This window comes from Hirundo rustica, chromosome Z, assembly GCF_015227805.2.
Source record: "Hirundo rustica isolate bHirRus1 chromosome Z, bHirRus1.pri.v3, whole genome shotgun sequence".
In the NCBI taxonomy this organism is placed as follows: domain Eukaryota; kingdom Metazoa; phylum Chordata; class Aves; order Passeriformes; family Hirundinidae; genus Hirundo; species Hirundo rustica.
In genome coordinates this window covers 75431049-75448729 of record NC_053488.1, presented here as the reverse complement: position 1 = coordinate 75448729, position 17681 = coordinate 75431049, and the positions used below count along the sequence as shown (strand labels likewise).

At 39.1% G+C, this 17681-nt stretch overlaps 1 protein-coding gene across 4 annotated transcripts in view; it reads left to right on the top strand.

Moving 5' to 3' along the window:
• The first annotated feature begins 1208 nt into the window (after nucleotides 1-1208).
• The window catches only part of LOC120765654 (3'-5' RNA helicase YTHDC2-like), a 31498-nt gene continuing 15025 nt past the window's right edge, over nucleotides 1209-17681 (top strand). The window contains exons 1-16 of one of the 4 annotated variants that reach the window (XM_040090733.2): nucleotides 1209-1328; nucleotides 1708-1901; nucleotides 3507-3706; nucleotides 4331-4497; nucleotides 6951-7053; nucleotides 8239-8395; nucleotides 10647-10754; nucleotides 11828-11976; nucleotides 12341-12476; nucleotides 12829-12955; nucleotides 14584-14649; nucleotides 15441-15619; nucleotides 15791-15887; nucleotides 15978-16065; nucleotides 16160-16240; nucleotides 17139-17221. In XM_040090733.2, coding sequence (XP_039946667.1) covers nucleotides 1240-1328; nucleotides 1708-1901; nucleotides 3507-3706; nucleotides 4331-4497; nucleotides 6951-7053; nucleotides 8239-8395; nucleotides 10647-10754; nucleotides 11828-11976; nucleotides 12341-12476; nucleotides 12829-12955; nucleotides 14584-14649; nucleotides 15441-15619; nucleotides 15791-15887; nucleotides 15978-16065; nucleotides 16160-16240; nucleotides 17139-17221 — 2024 coding nt within the window. In that variant the 5' untranslated portion in view covers nucleotides 1209-1239. Of the gene's footprint in view, nucleotides 1329-1707; nucleotides 1902-3506; nucleotides 3707-4330; nucleotides 4498-4794; nucleotides 4864-6950; nucleotides 7054-8238; nucleotides 8396-10646; nucleotides 10755-11827; nucleotides 11977-12340; nucleotides 12477-12828; nucleotides 12956-14583; nucleotides 14650-15440; nucleotides 15620-15790; nucleotides 15888-15977; nucleotides 16066-16159; nucleotides 16241-17138; nucleotides 17222-17681 lie in introns of those variants that run through there. The other 3 variants (XM_040090734.2, XM_040090736.2, XM_040090737.2) reach the window with 3 other exon arrangements.

The following is a 17681-nucleotide window of genomic DNA, read 5'->3' as shown; positions in this document are numbered from 1 at the left end:
AGGGGAGGCCGTGAGCCGAGATGACCCTCGCTACACCTACATTTATTGCCATCCAATTAAAACACGTAATTTATGACCAGACAGCGTACCATTGCCACTTTTTGGTCACGGCCATACGCGTACCTCGGTACACAGGCAGGCTTCAACACCCTAGCGGCGGGAAAAGAGCCAATTTCCTCCCGGTTGGGGGCGAATCCGGCTGTGGGCGACCCCACGTAGGCCCCGCCCCGCCGCCAGCGTCGCCCCCCGCGCCGAGGAGCGGCGGCCCCGGATCGTGCCGGTGTCGGGGCCGTGTCGGGGCCATGTCGCGACACAGGCGCGTCCCGCGGCGGCAGCCCAGCGGGGCCGCGGTGGGCTCGGCTGCCGCCGCCGCGGTGCGTGCCCGGGCCGAGGCCCTCAGGGAGGTCGGCGTGGACGAGGAGGTGGAGATGGCGGTGCAGCTCGCCCTGGAGCGGTTCCGGAGTGGGGACGAGGCGGGTGCGCGGCACAGCCCGGCCCGGGGGGAGCTTGCGGGTGTTGGGAGGGCGCTGGCAGCGGAGCAGGGAGGGGATCCTGCTCTCTACCCGGCTCTAGTATGGCACAGGCTGGAGTTCTGTGTCCAGCTCTGGGCTCCTCAGCACAGAGACAGGGAGCTACTGGAGTAGGTCCAGCAGAGACTGATGAGATTGAGATTGAGATGAGATGAGATGAGATGAGATGAGATGAGATGAGATGAGATGAGATGAGATGAGATGAGATGAGATGAGATGATGAGATGAGCTTGAGTTTGAGATTGATTGAGATTGAGATGAGATGAGATGGAGAGGTGTGGGAGCTGGGCCTGTTTAGCCTAGAGAGGATTGAGAGGGTATCTCATTCATGCCTATAAATACCTCCAAGGTGAGTCCCAGGAGGGCAGTGCAGACTTTTTGGTGACAGGACAAGAAGCGATGGCCATAAATTAGAACACAAGAAGTTGTACCTCAACATGAGGGAGAGCTTTCCATTGAGGGTGGCAGAGCACTGGAACGTTGGCCCAGGGAGAGCATGGAGTTTCCCCCTCTGGAGACATCCCAAACCCACCTGGATGTGTTCCTATGGCACCTGCTCCAGGTGACTCTGCCTTGGCAGGGGGCCTGCACTCGGTGATCTCCCTTGCAATCCTAACAGTTCTGTGACTCTATAACATTGAGATAATATGTCGAGATTACTGCCTGTTGCATTGTTACTGTTTTTTAATGATCATTTATCATTCTAGAGATGGAATTTCCTTCTAGTTTCACTAGTACTGAAAGGGCGTTTATTCACCGGCTCTGTCAGTCTCTTGGACTGGTATCTAAAAGCAAAGGGTGAGTTGGGGTACAGTTTTCAGGTTTTTGGTGCAAATGAATGGAATTTCTTGACTAATGATAACCTGATTGATATGTTTTCAACATACCTACTGTGTTGCAAGGAACAGGTATTAGAGAAAAAAGTGCTAAAGCAGACATAGAAATTCATAGAAATTTGTTCATTGCTGTATGCATTCTTGGAAAAACCTGTGCCATGCTTTTGGGGACGGTTTGCTTTTATACTTTGTGGATTTAATGGGTCCCTTAAAAAGGCTTCTCACTGTGATCTCTGTTTTTTTCCAAGGGTTTTGCATAGAACCACATACCTTGACAGATAAAAGTTAATCTAGAGTAGGTTACTTATTCCTAAAATATGTTTTCTTTCCCCCCCTCACAGAAAAGGAGCCAATCGATACCTGACTGTAAGGAAGAAGGATGTATCAGAAGCGTGTGCAGTCATGACTTGTGAGTTGGCTCTTGGTACGAAACACGCCATTCGGAGTCTAATTCAGAGTTTTCCTGTCACAAATAAGGAACGCACAGAACTCCAGCCAAGGACAGAGCGAGGAAATGCCTGTGCTGTTGAATCTGGTATGTTTAGTGTGTCTTCTGATTTGGACTTGTCCATCAACAGCACTTGAAAAAACCACCTGCAACCCAAGGACAAAACATACGCCCTTCTGTTCTGTCCCCTCTTGTGTCCTAACAAACATCTTGAAATAAACACATGAATTTTCCTTACTTTTAAGGTCTTTTATAACTGGTGTTGTGAAGAACTCGGGCAGTCATATCATGCACATTGCGATGTCTACCTTGTGGTCAGTTAATTTAGAATCTTTGGGCCAGTTCCAGCCGAATATTTTCAGAAGCACATTTGTGAAATGTGGCTTCATACAAGTGCTGTGAGGTGGAGTTGAAGAGTCAGGGTGTTAGCATGATGCTATAAGAAAACCCCTATTAGAAAATGAGGCTGGCTGTTCTGCTTACAGAAATTAATGTCCTTGATAAATCAAGAAGTTTGGTGTTTGTCTCTTCATCTCTACAAAATAGATTTTGTCCTTAAGACGCTACTGTCCAGACTTCTTGACTTCTAGAATATGAAAGAGTTCACTGAAAGACAAATTTTGGTCTTTTTTTTTTTTTAAGCAACTCTTTCATCTGGATTATAGCTTTAGCAGCTACAAGGGAAAAGTTACACTGTGTTTCTGTGTGCAGAGGTGGGCATAGTGAACAGAAAACACTTGTTTCATTTAATATACCTTGTTTAATTGTGTGTTTCTGATACAAGGTGACCATTTTTTAAGTGCTTCCTTTGCTATTTGTTTTCGGTTGTTTCAGTTGTTTAATAGGATTATTTAATGAGCAGGGGGAAGCTATACTAGAAGTACTGAAACACAATGTCTTAGGAATGTAAGGGATAAGTTAATGAGCTGTCTAATATTTGTCTTTCTCTGCTTCTCAAGAATGTGTTTTTAGTTCTCCTGATCTCTTAGTCTGTGTTTGTCTTGGTACAACAGCTTGTAATTTAGGATATGAACATGTTAATCACATTAAATACGTATAATTGAGTTACAGCAAGCTTTTCATTCTTCTGGAAAATAATTGTCAAGGAGTAACAGAGTAGTACTTGCAGTGCTGGATTTGAAGTAGCTCGCTCAGAAGGTGTGCATGTTTTTTGGCTCCTTATGCACTGCTTTCCAACACATCACACTGCTGTGTGGGGTCCAGGACTCTTGATACAGCACGCTTGAATAAGTATGATTTCAGGCAAATGTGTATAATAGATTAAAGGTTTAACTCTGAAAGTGTGTATTTCTAGGGAAAACTGCAGATGTGAAATGAGGGCGCAGATAAAAAGGCCACCAAAATACACCAGGCTGTTTTTCTCTGGTTTAGTTTCCCTTTCTCCTTCTGCGCTTTGGAGGCTTTTTTGACTTGGAGCAATGCTCCGGAAGAGTCTGTTTTTCTTCAAAGTACCTATGAAAGTAATAACTGTTTTGAAAAATACCTATTGCAAGCACCACAAGAGAACGCGTTGCTATAAATATGACTTCTAAATTTGTGACAGGTTTGTCACTTTACCCACAGGGATGTGTAAAAAGTCAGCAACGTTCATTTTTAAGAACAAATTTTGAGCAGTGTTTTAGTGACCTTCCTCTGTATCTGCATAAATAAACTTTTAACTTCTCTTCACAGAAAACAAAGAAGTGAACAAGACAAGTGGTCGGCTTAATGACGGTATCCCCCAGGTCCCAGTGAAAAGAGGGGAATCAGAGTTCGATTCCTTCAGGCAATCACTACCGATTCTTGAAAAACAGGAAGAAATTGTCCAAATAATAAAGGACAATAAAATTGTTTTGATTATAGGAGAGACTGGATCAGGAAAAACTACTCAAGTATGTTTCTTCAATGAAATAAAAAAGATAACAGTATTTATACTAAACGAAAGCAAATTGTGTAACATTTGTGATAAGGGATATTTTAATGGTATTTTAAGGCTTTTCTTTTCCTGTTTGATTGAAAATCTTTTGTTCCAATTCACTTTCTTGCTTTTGATGTACTAAACCAACAGAGAAGTTCTAAAGGCATAAATAGTTCCTCACAGTTTTCTGATAGATACAATTTTTTCATTAAAATAATGAAGGGAAATGTTGAAGGGAAGGTAGCTGTGATGTTTGTATAGCCCTTTTTCTTCTAAGGCTAGTTCTGTTTTCTTTTCTTAGTACCCAGAGTAATATATTTTTTGTGTTAAAATGAGAGATTATCTTCAGGGCTTTTTTTTTTTTTTTTTTAATAGATTTCTCTGAAGCAAGAGAGAGATAGTGCAAGTTTTTTCTTTAAAAAAACCTAAACAGGTTATACTTAGAAATTTATTTTCTGCCAATTCAGGTATGTTTGCAGTGATAATCCTAATGAAAAGTCTTTTGCAATGTGTAATACCGAAATGCAGTGAAATTGTTTCCCTGTGCTAAGAAAGCTGTGACATTTTCAAAAAGTGAATTTGAACCACTTCTTTACAGATCCCTCAGTTTATCCTTGATGACTGCTATAAGAATGGAACTCCCTGTCGTGTGTTTTGTACTCAGCCGAGACGTTTAGCAGCTGTTGCTGTGGCTGAAAGAGTGGCTGCAGAAAGAAGAGAGAAGATTGGCCAGACAATCGGCTACCAGATCCGGTTGGAAAGCAGGTACTAATGGTATTTCTACGTGTCAGTTGATCTTGTGTTGGTATCGTGAATCTTGTGTCCATTTAAACTGCAGTATGTTTGGGATGCAACCCCATAAATTATAGGTGGGATGTGTTACTGCAGGTAAGGAATACTTAAGAGTGAAAAGGACAGCTTTCTTCCTGTGTTTTGCAGTTTCATGTAATAGGTTGTTTTACAGAACTGAATTTTAAGTACTTTCTATTCATTCCTTCTGCAGAGTCTGTGCATGTTAATCCTTGCCTGATTTTCAGATCAAGTCTACACTTTCCTCTCTTCTTTTTTTTTTCTGCTCTCTACTTTTAACATGTGTGGATCCAAAAGGTTTGCAAGCTTTGAACTTTGAAGGTAGGTGAGAAGACCAGCAAGTGTTAACAAGTATTATGTAGTGTGAGTTGGTAGGGGTCATAAAAGGGAAAACAACAGAATTGGAAAGTGACTGATGAAACTGAGCACTCTTGACCAGTCTAGTTTGGGCTAAATTTACTCTGCTTCAGCTTTTGTGTTTAAAACATGAAGTGATGTAAAGCAGACATTTCAATATCACTTGGGGAATTTTTTCTCTAGAGCAGAGCACAGATGGATTGTGTGGGATTTTTATATCTTTGCGCTGTGTGGCCAGTGACATTTCAGGGAAGGGGCAACAGCTGGGATATGAGTGACCAGAAGATGGCAAAAGGTTGTGCTGGCTTGAACGAATGGAGATAACACATAGCTGATGAAAATTAATGCACTTAAACAGCAAACCCACAATAAGAATTCAAATGTGTGTATGAAAGCTCACAAGGCTATTAAGGGATTACGAGAGCTAGTGAAGACGTATCACGAATGAGCTGGATGATGAATGTGTGGGAGTACTGTGCTGGCAGAAGAAGAGCAAAGTCAGATCAAAATGGAAGAATTACTGGAAGCAGTGCAGAAAGTCCAGCTCAAGAAGAATCAGTGCATTCACTCCAGAGAAACACTAAGAGGGGGAGGTGACAATATTTTAAGCTCTGGACAAAAAAGGTCTGGAGTGGGGATTTTTAGAAGTGTTTATAGCAACACAGAAGTCTAATTTTTAAAGTTTTCTTAACTGTCTTCCAGAGAAGAGCTGTAGAGTACAGTACAGAGGAACTTTTCAGCTCCCTTACCATGGCAATACTGGAGAAAGTAGTGATAAATGCTGTTTTTACTCAAACAGCTAACTCTGCCCCAGGTATAGAGTAGTAAAATTTCAGAATTTTGACCTCCTAAAAAAACAGAGGATCAGCTGATTACTTCATGCTTTAGTCAGCTGTAGTGTACTGGGTTTGCAAAGCAAGGCTTTGGGAACTTTGGGGAGGCTTTCGTGAGAAGACGCCAGAAGCCTCGCCCATGTCTGACAAGAGCTGGTTCCAGCCAAGACAGACCTGCCTCTGGCCGAGGCTGAGCCCATCTATGATGGTGGTAGTGCCTCCAGGACAGTGGAAAACCGAGGAGAAAAACCTGCACAGCAGAGGTCGCAGTTCAAGGAGAGCAGTGTGAGCATGTGGGAGAAGCAGCTCTGCAGACAGGAAGGTCAGTGCAGGAGGAGAGGAGGTGCTCTCCAGGTGCCAGAGCAGGCCATGGTGCAGCCCATGGTGAGGCGGCTGTGCTCCTGCAGCCCATGGAGGTCCATGGTGCAGCAGGGATCCCCCTGTGCAGAATTCCATGTTAGAGCAGGTGGATGCGTGAAGGCGGTTATGATCCTCTGGGAAGTCCATGCTGAAACTGGGTCCTGGCAGAACCTGTGGTGCAACAGAGGGAGCCAACACAGAAGCAGGTTTGCTGTCGGGATTGTGACCCTGTGGGGGTCCCATGCTGGAGCAGGCTGTTCCTGAAACGCTGCACCCTGTGGAAAGGGACCTGTTCTGCAGCAGTTCATGAAGACTGCAGCCCGTGGGAAGGACTCATATTGGAGAAGCTCATGGAAGACTTGCCCATGGGAGAGACCCATGTCCCTCTCTTGACCCTGTGAGTCTTTAGTGTTTCCTCTCCCCTGCCTGTGGAGAGGACAGATAAAGTGTCTTGAGTAGGTGCCTGGCATCCAGCCAGGCTCATCCTACCATGTGTAAGCAAATACAAAGGCTATAGCCAAGCGCATGCTGAGGAATTGGAGCCTGTTTTTCCACATGGAATTTTCTAGTAAATTAAATGACATGCAGAGTTTCTCGTGGTTCTCTTTAAACTCCATATTTATTAAAATTTGAATCTTATTTTTTCAATTAATCTGTTGTCCAGATCTTTGGGGCACAAGCAGTGAGAATTGTTAGGAAATGCCTGGGAAAAGGCATAGTTTAAAAAGAAGTGGTGTGCAGGAGTCTTGTGGGGAGAGAACTGTAATTCCTCTTCTGCTTTAATTTTTGAGCCATGGAAGGCTAGCAGCCTTTAAATGATGCAAACCCCCTGAGTTGTCTCTGTGATCTGTTCCATAGGGTTTCTCCAAAGACACTGGTAACATTCTGCACTAATGACATGCTCCTTCGCACGCTGATGGCAGGAGACAGCACCCTCTCCACTGTGACCCATGTTATTGTGGTGAGCATCCTGTGGTCTTTCATGTGGGGTGGAGCTATATGTATTCCTTTGGAAAATGAGGTCCTCGTTTGTTTTATTTAAATTTGCTGAGCATTTTAGCTGTTTTTGTTTGGTAGAATCTGAGTCAACTTTAAAGACTTCCCGAGTCCTTAGAGTAGCATGCGTGTTTTGTGGATTTTGGTGTTTTCCCATGTGTTTGTGTTTTTTTCCTGTAAAAATATCTTATTTTATTTTCATGTGAATAATTAGATGTGGAATCAGGAGGAGCTGAGGATGACAGAAGTGTAAATCTTTCTGAACTTCCCCTGTCAGCAGAAAAGCCTTTGGGAGGCTTACATGGATGTGATTCAATGTGGTCGTGTCAGGATTTCTGTTATGTATTTGTTTTAGCAGTGCACGTTTTCAGTCCATTTGTTTGCCCAGTGTTTTCAAGATAGTGTGCAGTCTAATTGCTAGCAAATTATTCATGTGTGTTCATTTATGATTATATTACTATTCCTGTTGTGGAATTTAATAAGTAATGGGAACTAGAATGTTTATGTCAAGATTTAAGTACTGAAGATTAAAGGAAATCATGGTAAGTTTAGGTGCTATCTGTTTATCAAAGTTAAAAAAGCATGAGAATGATCTATGCGTTCTTGATATCAGTCTACAACCCTTGTATTTGGGTTGTTCATTTATTCATAATACAAAACAAAACAGAAGACTGACAACGATGATTAATCAATTATGTGCCTTAATCTATAACAGGCTTTGTGCAGGACTTGTCTAAGCAATCTGATTATGTGGTGTCATACATTTCTTTAAATGCTCATCAATGGTGAAGTGAGTATTAAAATAAATTTGTAGGATTTGTGGTTTGTGGCCTTTTCTTGGAACTGGGCTTTAAATACAAAATTAGGGAGGTTTCAGATATGCACTTTGGCCTCTGAAGTTAAGGTGTGTACAGCTTCAGCATTGCAGTGCACTTGGTGCTGATAAAAACTTTTTGAAGTATTTTTTGGATTATGGATAGTTTTTCAAAAAAAACCCTATTACTTAAACTAGATTTATACATTTCAATGCCTTTGTAATGTGCCACTAAATCATATATTTTATTTTTTTAAAAAAAGTTTGTATTTATCAGAAGTTGTGATTTTGAATCTGTGATGTTTGTCTCTCTCTTTCTTGTCCCATGTGTTACAGGATGAAGTACATGAAAGGGATAGGTTCAGTGACTTCTTGTTAATAAAACTGAGGGATGTGCTACAAAACCAGAATAATCTGAAACTAGTTATTTCTAGTGCTGCTCTAGACGCCAATCTCTTTATTAGGTATTTTGGAAGCTGCCCAGTAATACATAGTAAGTATTTATCTTAACTCTTAAATCTGAGTATACCCGCCCTGAGACTCACAAATCTTATTATACTGTAGGAAACTATTCTGAGTAAAGGCACGTGATAAATACATTGAAAGGTACAGGAGTCTATTCTTTGTGTATTCAGGTTTCTTGTTCCTGCACCTGCTTCAGAGTGAAGTGTTTTAGTCTCTAAATGCAGGTATGTCCTGCCGCCCTCCAGTATTAATTCAAGAAGTAGGAAAAGGTTGTTGAAGTGCTGTCTTCATACTAATACAGGACTTAGGAGCCACATGAGTGTGATATATATTAATACATTCCAGTAGGTTCTAATTCTTCAGGCCTCATAAAGGTTGTTACTGCTTACTGGATAAAACACGGATAACTGTACCTGTTCAATTCATAAATACAGGCCTAGGCAGATTGGGTTTTATGCTTGAATCAAATGATTCTTTGATTTACGTGAAATTCACCTAGCCATTCATCTAGGTAAATATTCAGAAAAGGCATCCAGTTTCTCTTAGTTTCTGTTCAGACTCTGTTACCTGCAATTAAATTACATTCAGATGCAAAGAAAGGTTACCGTTGCTGCTGTTTTAATTTCATTTGACTGATCTTTAGTAGAGGCAAAATGTAGATGTGTGGGAGATGGGGGTGGGTTCTGGGTTTGGTTTTTTTTCCTCCATCCTCCTGGCTTGCAGATTTTCTGCATGGGCAACCTCCTCTTGCACCTTGCAATCTTCTTACTTTTTCAACAGTGATGTCCAAATTTAATGTGGTTTGAAATGTAGCTTTTAAGGTAAGTGCTTTTTTTGGCAATCAGATAGACTTTCTGCGTGTCAGCCTTTTTTAAAAAACTCTCAACAGTTTTAGGAAATGGGTGGAATTGCTTACTGGTTTCTTTCAGCAGATGGTTGTGAGAAGGAAACCTCTTTTCCCTTTTTTTGCAGATAGAAGTGCTGATCTCTGGTTCCCAGTTTTGAATTTCTGCCTAGTAAAATAAGGCTTGCAACTTGTTGGAGACAGGAATCTGAAAATTACACATAATTTCACATTATCTGAAGTTTCTTTGCAAGGGAGAGACTCAGTTGTGGTTGTTGCGTGGCTTTCCAGTTTACTCTTTTGCAGTTTCCTGTTCTTTTAGATAAGTAGATTTGTGTTGGAATTTCTGATGACAAGCTCTCCAGTTTACTAAAGTGCTTATGCTAGTTATGTAACAGGCCAACAGTAATTGAAAATACAGGGTTTTTTGTTGGTTTTTTTGGTTTGTTTTGGTTTTTTGTTTGTTTGTTTGGTGGTTTTTTGTGGTTTTTTGTTGTTTTTTTGTTTGTTTGTTTGTTTGGGGTTTTTTGGTTTTGTTTTGTTTTGGGTTTTTTTGGAGAATTTAAGAATTAAAAGAAGCTACTTTGTCTGTTAATGTAATGAAAGAGATATGTCAGCAATAAATATGGCTGACAAAATCCTGACCACAGAAACCAACATTTTGTAGTTGTGGGTTTCTATAGTACACAGAGTTTGTGATCAATGTTGGAAGACTTCCTTTGTGACGGCTTCTAAAATTATGTGAATTGTGGATTGTTCTTTCTGAAGGAAAATCCTGAGTGGTATAAAGTCAGCTTAAGGGACAAGAAATCAAAATGTAGAGATTTTAATTCTTCATGCAAAAAAATCCTTTAATGTCCACAGATAAGGTCTAGAAAAGAATAATTTTGAAAAAGAAATCAGGATAAATTGTTAGAACGTAAAGACCACTGGGATGTCTCATCTGTCAAGAAGTACTCAGTAAAGAAAGCCCAGCTTTGCTGAGTTAGTTGATGACATGGAGATAAATTTATCTCCTCACATACTTCTCATGAAAAGAAAGTAGTGCAACACAAAGATGTAGTGTCTCCTTGTGGAACCTTGCACAAAGCTGTATTAATTGCTTATTAATTAATGACATTTTTAATCCTGGTGGCAGGCTTACATGGCAAGTTCTTGCTTGTAACCCTAAACAAAAAAAAGGCTGTTTTCTTTTTCTCGTTTCAGAAAACTTGTAGTTAGTAACTGTCAATCTTAGGAACATCTCTTGCTATAACACCTGATAAAATTGAAGGAGCTGATGAGAAACAAGGTGGCATTTTACTTTGGAAATGTTTTATTTTGTATAATTTTGAGAAAAATAAACTCCAGTGAAGATAATTTAAAAAAAAAAAAAAAAGCTGTAAGTGAAGCTAGTGAATATCTCTGATCTTTTATGGATTATTTATACTTTTAGTCCAAGGAAGACCTTTTGAAGTTAAAGAGATGTTTCTGGAGGACATTTTACGAAGCACTGGGTATACAAACAAAGAGATGATAAAGTACAAAAAAGAGAAACAACAAGGTTGGTGGATATCTTAATTGCAAGGTTGGCTATGAGAATCATTGATTGATTGAACAAACAATTAACAAGATTGTTTTCTGTTAAAATTCCAAAGTCAGGAGATTAAAAGAGGTGATTAGATGACAGCAAGTATCTTTAAGCTCTCAGTGTTTACATTATTGAAATAGTTTATGCAGTTAAAGAAAAAAAAATCACTTTGATTCAATGGTTGCATTCTTTTTGCTTTGTTGATAAATGTCATATTTTTTCTAATTATTATGGTGTAGAGTTGCATATAACTGGGGGCTCTGACCACATGAACACTAAAAAAGCATAGGATGCTCTGTAGCTTTGGATGCCAATTAAAGCCAGCAGGATTTTTTACATTTTGCACTAAATGCACAAGTTGTTCCCTTTAGTGACATTTTTCACTGCGTTCTTCAGGCATGGATGTATTTTTTCTAAGCGTTAACACTCTTGAGCTAAACAGTATTGGTTTTCATTTAATTTAGTAGATACTGCTTCAGAAGTTCTTCTGGCAACTGAAAGTAATGATCCCAGTGATTATTGAAAGAAAAATTTTAAAAAATGCAAACCCCAAATCCATAACATACAATCCTAACTGGATATTTATCACAGTGCTCAGGTCTGATCACTGGAGACAGAAAAGTTCAGTTAAGACATTCTTGTTTTCTACCATTTCTTCTACTTGGGTACAAAAATACGTTGTTACGTGCAGGGAGTGTATCACTTGTCTTCAGCATTCCACTTCTGGAGAAAGATCTGGGCTGAGATTGTGTAGACGGTAATTACTTAGGAAGCTCCTTTGAATGCAGTAGTTTGGAATAATGGGGGCTTCAGGGGTTAAATACCAAAATGGTGGGGTTTGCCTTCTTGCGATAGCACTTGTTTGCAGTGGTGCACTTTGGGTGCACTTAAACATGTCATTTATGTTTGACTGGTAGTAGCATTCTAGATTAAATAAAAGATGTTGAATCTGTAAAATTTTGACCTGGTATGACTTTTTTTTAGTAGAAAACAATAGATAATAAAGATGACTCTAAAACATTCTTGGGCAATACTTTGCATTCTAGAAGAGAAACAGAAGAAGACTCTTTCTGAGTGGTGCTCAGCACAAGAACACACTAACAAACTGGCATCTCGGAGACAAAAATCAATTCCAAGGGTAAATGAAGAGTACAAATGGTTCGATGATGGTGGTGACACAGTATTTACTCAACTGGTAAGTTTTTCCTTTTGTAGGAAGAAATCTTGATATTTGTGTTATATTACTAGCCATTTAAAATCTGTTTTCTAAAGACAGCGCTGTAGAGGCTCTCAGGATATTAACATATTTTAAAGATTACTTTATTAGGATGAACTGCTCTAGCTGAAGTGCATTCTTCACTTATGGTAGTTGTACACAACTTTTCCTCAGATCAAATGGCTCAACTGCCATCGACACAATCAATGCATTAACTGATACCTGAGTGCAGGATTTCTGATTGCTGCGGGGAAAATTAACCATTCATATTCTTTGTGTGTAATGTATCAGAATAAAGACCCTTGCAAGAGATTAATCTTTCAATATTGTTTTTTATCTTCAGACTGAAAAAGATGTGAATTGCCTTGAACCATGGATAGTTAAAGAAATGGATTCCTGTCTTTCTGACATCTGGTTGCATAAAGATATTGATTCCTTTGCTCAGGTGTTCCATCTTATTTTAACTGAAAATGTCAGTGGTAAGTTTCTTGTGTTATTGCATAAGAAGAAAACAACCTCAAATTTTCTTAAATTTCGATGGCTACTTTTATCTCCTGTTTCAGATCTTGTTACCTTTGTATTCTGATGCCTACTGAAAAAATGGATAAGGGTAGCAGAATTAGTTGGTGTTCTGAAGTATTTACAGAAGTGTGTTACTAAAACAGTGTGAAATTTACATGAACTGACTGCAGAAATAAAGTGAGGAAATGAATTCTCTTTGGGCTGGAATTTGAAAGCAATATTTGTACTATATTTAGATGAAAAAATAACATTTCTATTGGGTTTACTGTTTTTTGGTTTTTTTTTTTTTTTTTTTTTTGTACTTATCAGTTGATTATAGGCACAGTGAAACTGGTGCAACTGCTCTGATGATTTCTTCAGGGAGAGGCTTTTTGAGTCAAGTAGAACAGCTGATCAGTATGGGAGCAAGTATCCACTGCAAATCATCCAATGGCTGGTAAAAACAGAGAAACCAAAACGTAGATTTATTGGTCAATAAATCTATTTCTATCTCTCTTAGGAGAGAGAAAGAAAATTCTATAACACCTAAATTAATTTGCTAACTTATCACAGTGCTGTAAGAACCATAGGTTTTGACAGCCTAAACAGTTTCTATTTCCTGTTAATGACAATTGTTTTCCATAAATTCTAAACTGAATTCTTAATTACATGGTCTAGATTATGGGCTATAAACTTGGTTTCAATAGGTCTTATTTAAGACACTGGTGAACAGAAAAACTGTAATCTACTAAATTGGACCAAAATGTTTGGCAATTCTTATTTTCAATGAGTTACCTATATTAGTAGGTCTTTGTGTTGTGTTTCTAATATGTTGTAGCATCTAAAAAATATTTGTGAATCTGTAAAAACTCAAGTTTTCACATGTCATGTAATATGTCTTCATATAAACAAGGAAGTACAGTAAATAATTGTAGCATGGAAAGATAAGAATTAGGATTCCAAGGATCTGATATTTGGTAATTGAGTCATTGAAAACCGATACAATCACGGACAAAGACCCTTGAACCAATTAAAGTTAGAGAGTGGTATGTTTTTTCACTGGCGGGCGGCACGGGAGTCATCTCCAAAAGGCATGGCCGCCCCGAACAAGGCTCTTTGGCCTCTATTTATTTTCCAGGATCTTACATACAGTACATATGCATAACCCCAGCACCTCCCATCCCCGCTCTGTAGTAAAATGAGGCTATCAGTCCTTCACACGTGTGCAAATCTTCTCTTGAATTGGGTCAGTGGTCTCGAATTGGGTCAATGTCTCAAAGGGTGAAGTCAGGAGAGTCTTCATCAGGTCTCTGTGACCCTCTGGCACAATCCAAGGTCTTGTGACTGATTGATTGATTCGAAGTCCAGGTGCTGGCCATTGTTCTTGGTGGTTTCAATCTGTTCTTATGACGGTTCACTTACTCCACTTTTTCTATAAACAAGCTCATAATATAACAGTTAGCTGTAGCTTAGACATCTAATAATTATTAACCTACCATTTACTGATCTAACTTACATCTTGATCAATATAAATTGCTTCTAACCCTTAGCTCAAATCTTAACTCTTTAAAATCATGTTTCAGTAATAACACTTGAAAAACTTGAGAAGCAATTCAATTTAAAGATAAAGCAGTGACCTGCACTGTGAGGAGGACAACTTCTGAGAGATATGAATTAGCCCAAAGTTTTCCCATATTTTGATGAAAAATGCCTGGAGTGTGACTTTTTGGGATGACTTAAAGGGTACTGCAAACAGGCAGATTTGATCTCTGTAGGTTGGTATGGGCTTTTTAAAGGAATGACACATTCTTCCTCCCATTTCCTTGTGCATGTTTGCAGGTACTCCCTTGTAAAGCTGACATTCTTTTGTGGTAAAGAACTGCAGTTATCTAAAAATCAGGTAGCTGTTAACACCTGTTCAAGCACTTTCAATTGGAAAGTTGCAGATCCAGCAATAACTGTACTGATAACAATACAGAAATGGATGCAAAAGTCTGGTGTCGCTTGTCTCTTTGCCTGATATGCTATTCGTGTTCGTCTTTTGAAATGAAAAATCTAATAAAAATACTTACGCAACTCCTTCAGGATGGCTGTGGACTGGGCTAGGCGCTTTGGACAGACAGAGGTTGTTGATCTGCTGGAATCCTACAGGTAAGCTGCAGCTGCTTTGCAGAAAGAATTGCATAGCATGGTGAAGGGAGATTGAGGTTTGTGTTCTTTTAATTTAATCAGAACAGGCTTTGTTTAATCAAAACAGGTTTTAGCTGTAAAATCTGGACTAAATAGCAGTAGCTTTTCTGAGAATGGGAATATTTCAAAAACAAACAACAAAAACGTTTGTACTCAGTATCATATGTTTGCACAACTTGCTGGTTCTACGCTATGTACCATTTCATTTTCACATGCTTACTTTGGAAACAAATCTGTTGTGTGTTTTGATCTGTATGTTGTTTATACACAATAGACATATTAAAGAAACTCTACAGAAGTAATGTTAGAATTCAAGAATGTAATTTTTTTATTAACCTAGAGTTATCCCAGTTGTGGTAGTGTTTTGTAAAGATTATATTTATTATCATTTCTCTAAGTGTAGTTTCTGCTATTGGGAATCTTTTGGAGAATACATATCTTAAACATTTTTCCTTGAGCAGGTAAATGAGGAGTATCTTTATACTTCCATTTGCTTATGGTTGTGTTTCAATGAAGTTTAAGAAAACTGAAGTTAACGCTAAAAAATGAAGTGGCATGCTTTGTTGGTTAACATTTAAATCGGTGAACAGAAATAGTGTAGTGATTCTCTTCTGCTACATTTAAAAATTAGAATTCAAGTCATGTTGGTCAAGTCATAGTCACGTTGGTCTTGATCAAAGTTTGAGTTGATGGCTGAATGCAAACCCGAAGGGTGCAGCCTTGACTCTGGTCTGTGCATTTTTCTATTACAGCGCTTCATTTGGATTTGGAAATCTGGATGAAAGCTCCTTGGTCCAAAAAAGTGGTAGTGACCTTAGTGCAGAGGACAGAGAACTACTGATGGCTTATCATCACAGTTTTGATGATGAAAAAGTGGATCTGGATCTGATAATGCACTTACTTCACAGCATCTGTCACAGTTGTGATGCGGGTAGGTAAATGCCCACACTCCCAGTGAACTGTTGTGGATCTGGCTCTGATGAATCATGCTCTGTTTTCAGAAATCCCCCAAAGTTAAAACCATACGAGTGCTAGTCTACATGGCGCTGACATGTATTTGAATTTTCTCTGTTTAACTTTGCAAACCCATTTCCATTTTTAGGAGCGATTTTAATATTTCTTCCTGGATATGATGAGATAGTGAGCCTGAGGGACCGCATTCTTTTTGATGACAAGAGATTTGCTGATAATGCTCACAGGTAAAACCTTTAGTATCTATGGCTTTTTATGGCTTTTATTCTATGGCTTCTTTTAAGGATCCTTAAAATGTGCTTTTTGTCTTGCATTAGATACCAAGTTTTCATGCTTCATTCGAGTGTGCAAACTTTGGATCAGAAGAAAGTGCTTGAAACTCCACCTTCTGGCATCCGCAAAATTGCAAGTATTAGGGGACTGTCAGATGCTACAATGATCTATTTTGCCTTTGCTTTTACAGTTACTATAGTTTTGCTGGTTTTGGTTTTCTTTGCAGATTCTTTCTACTAATATTGCAGAAACCAGTGTAACAGTCAATGATGTTGTGTTTGTCATCGACTCAGGCAAGCTGAAAGAGGTATGACTGCCTACAATTTTCCTAGTGTGATTCTAAAACATGCACTTCATAGATTTTGGAGACTTTTTTTTTACTTTACAGTAGGCTGAGAGCTAGTGCCTGTCAGGCAAGCGACCCACTGAAAAGTTTCAGCATCTGTTTGTTTTAAGACAAATACTCTGAATAGCTAGCTGTCTCAAAACCCTGTAAAAGCTAATGTAGGTTGATATATCTTTTTCTTTTGCAATTTAGTATTTCTGTTGGATTTTTAAAACAAGTCCTCAGTTTAGACCACGACCTTCCTGAGACTTAGAGAACGCTGGGAGTTCCTTTTGTACTACTATTGTATCAAGTCCAAAAATAATCCATTAAGCACTTTTTTTGGTGTGTTGAGTGCCAATTCCAAAATTATTTGTTCAAGAAAAGTGAGATAACATAATGAGGCAATTTAAGACCTAGTGCATGGCTTGGAAAAGGAAATGGATTTCATAGATGATAGGGACACCAAATTTCTGACGTTGTCATAAAACAAACCCTTTTTTTATCATTTTACATCAATCTAAGAAAATCAATGACCTAAGTAGGTAATTTTCAAGTGAGATGAAAAGGAAAACTTCATTTGGTATAATAATGTATTTTTGCTTGCTTTGTGCTATCTCAGAACAGAGATCTGACATATCTTTTATCGATGTGTAGTTACCTATTGACTAGAAAAACTGTCTAGCACACAGATACTGCAAAGGAGATACCATAATGCATTCACTTGAAACTGAGAAGATAGCATCGTGCCAGAAGCTGCTGTATATATTACTGTTTCATACTTTTTAGAAAACTTCTGTTGATAATCTAAATAACCAGTAACTTCTGTTTCATGTACCCTATTCAGTCTTCAGTTTATGTTCCTTTCTTTGTTTTATAGAAGTCTTTTGATGCACTGAGTCGTGTCACAATGCTGAAACCAGGGTGGATTTCAAAAACCAGTGCTATCCAGAGAAAAGGCAGGTAATAAATGCCTCATACTGGTTTTCAGTTTTCAGATACCTACTGTCCTGTATGTTAAGAATAAATCACACAACGTAATAGCTGTTTCTAGCGTAGTCCAGTGTTGTGTTGGACAATGGCTAACAGTCTTTCTCTGCAGACAGGTAGGGGTCAGTAGGTATTTCCTTGGAATCATTTCCCACGTTGCAGAAAAGTGATGCCCAGGCATTTCCCAGAGGTCTAGGTTGTTTCCTCCCCGTTAATTTGTTCTTCTTCCTCTTTCTCCCATGTAGCACCAGCCGTCGCAGTGTCCAGTGGGGTGTTTCCACACCTTGTCTGTGGGTAGAGGACTGCTTATTTCACTTTCTCCAAACTATCCATGACTTAACAGGCCACGATCATATTCTTCCCAGCACTGTGGGTGAGGGCTCAGAAGCTTTCTGTAGCAACAAATGCCTGTTTAATCAATTATATTGGCATT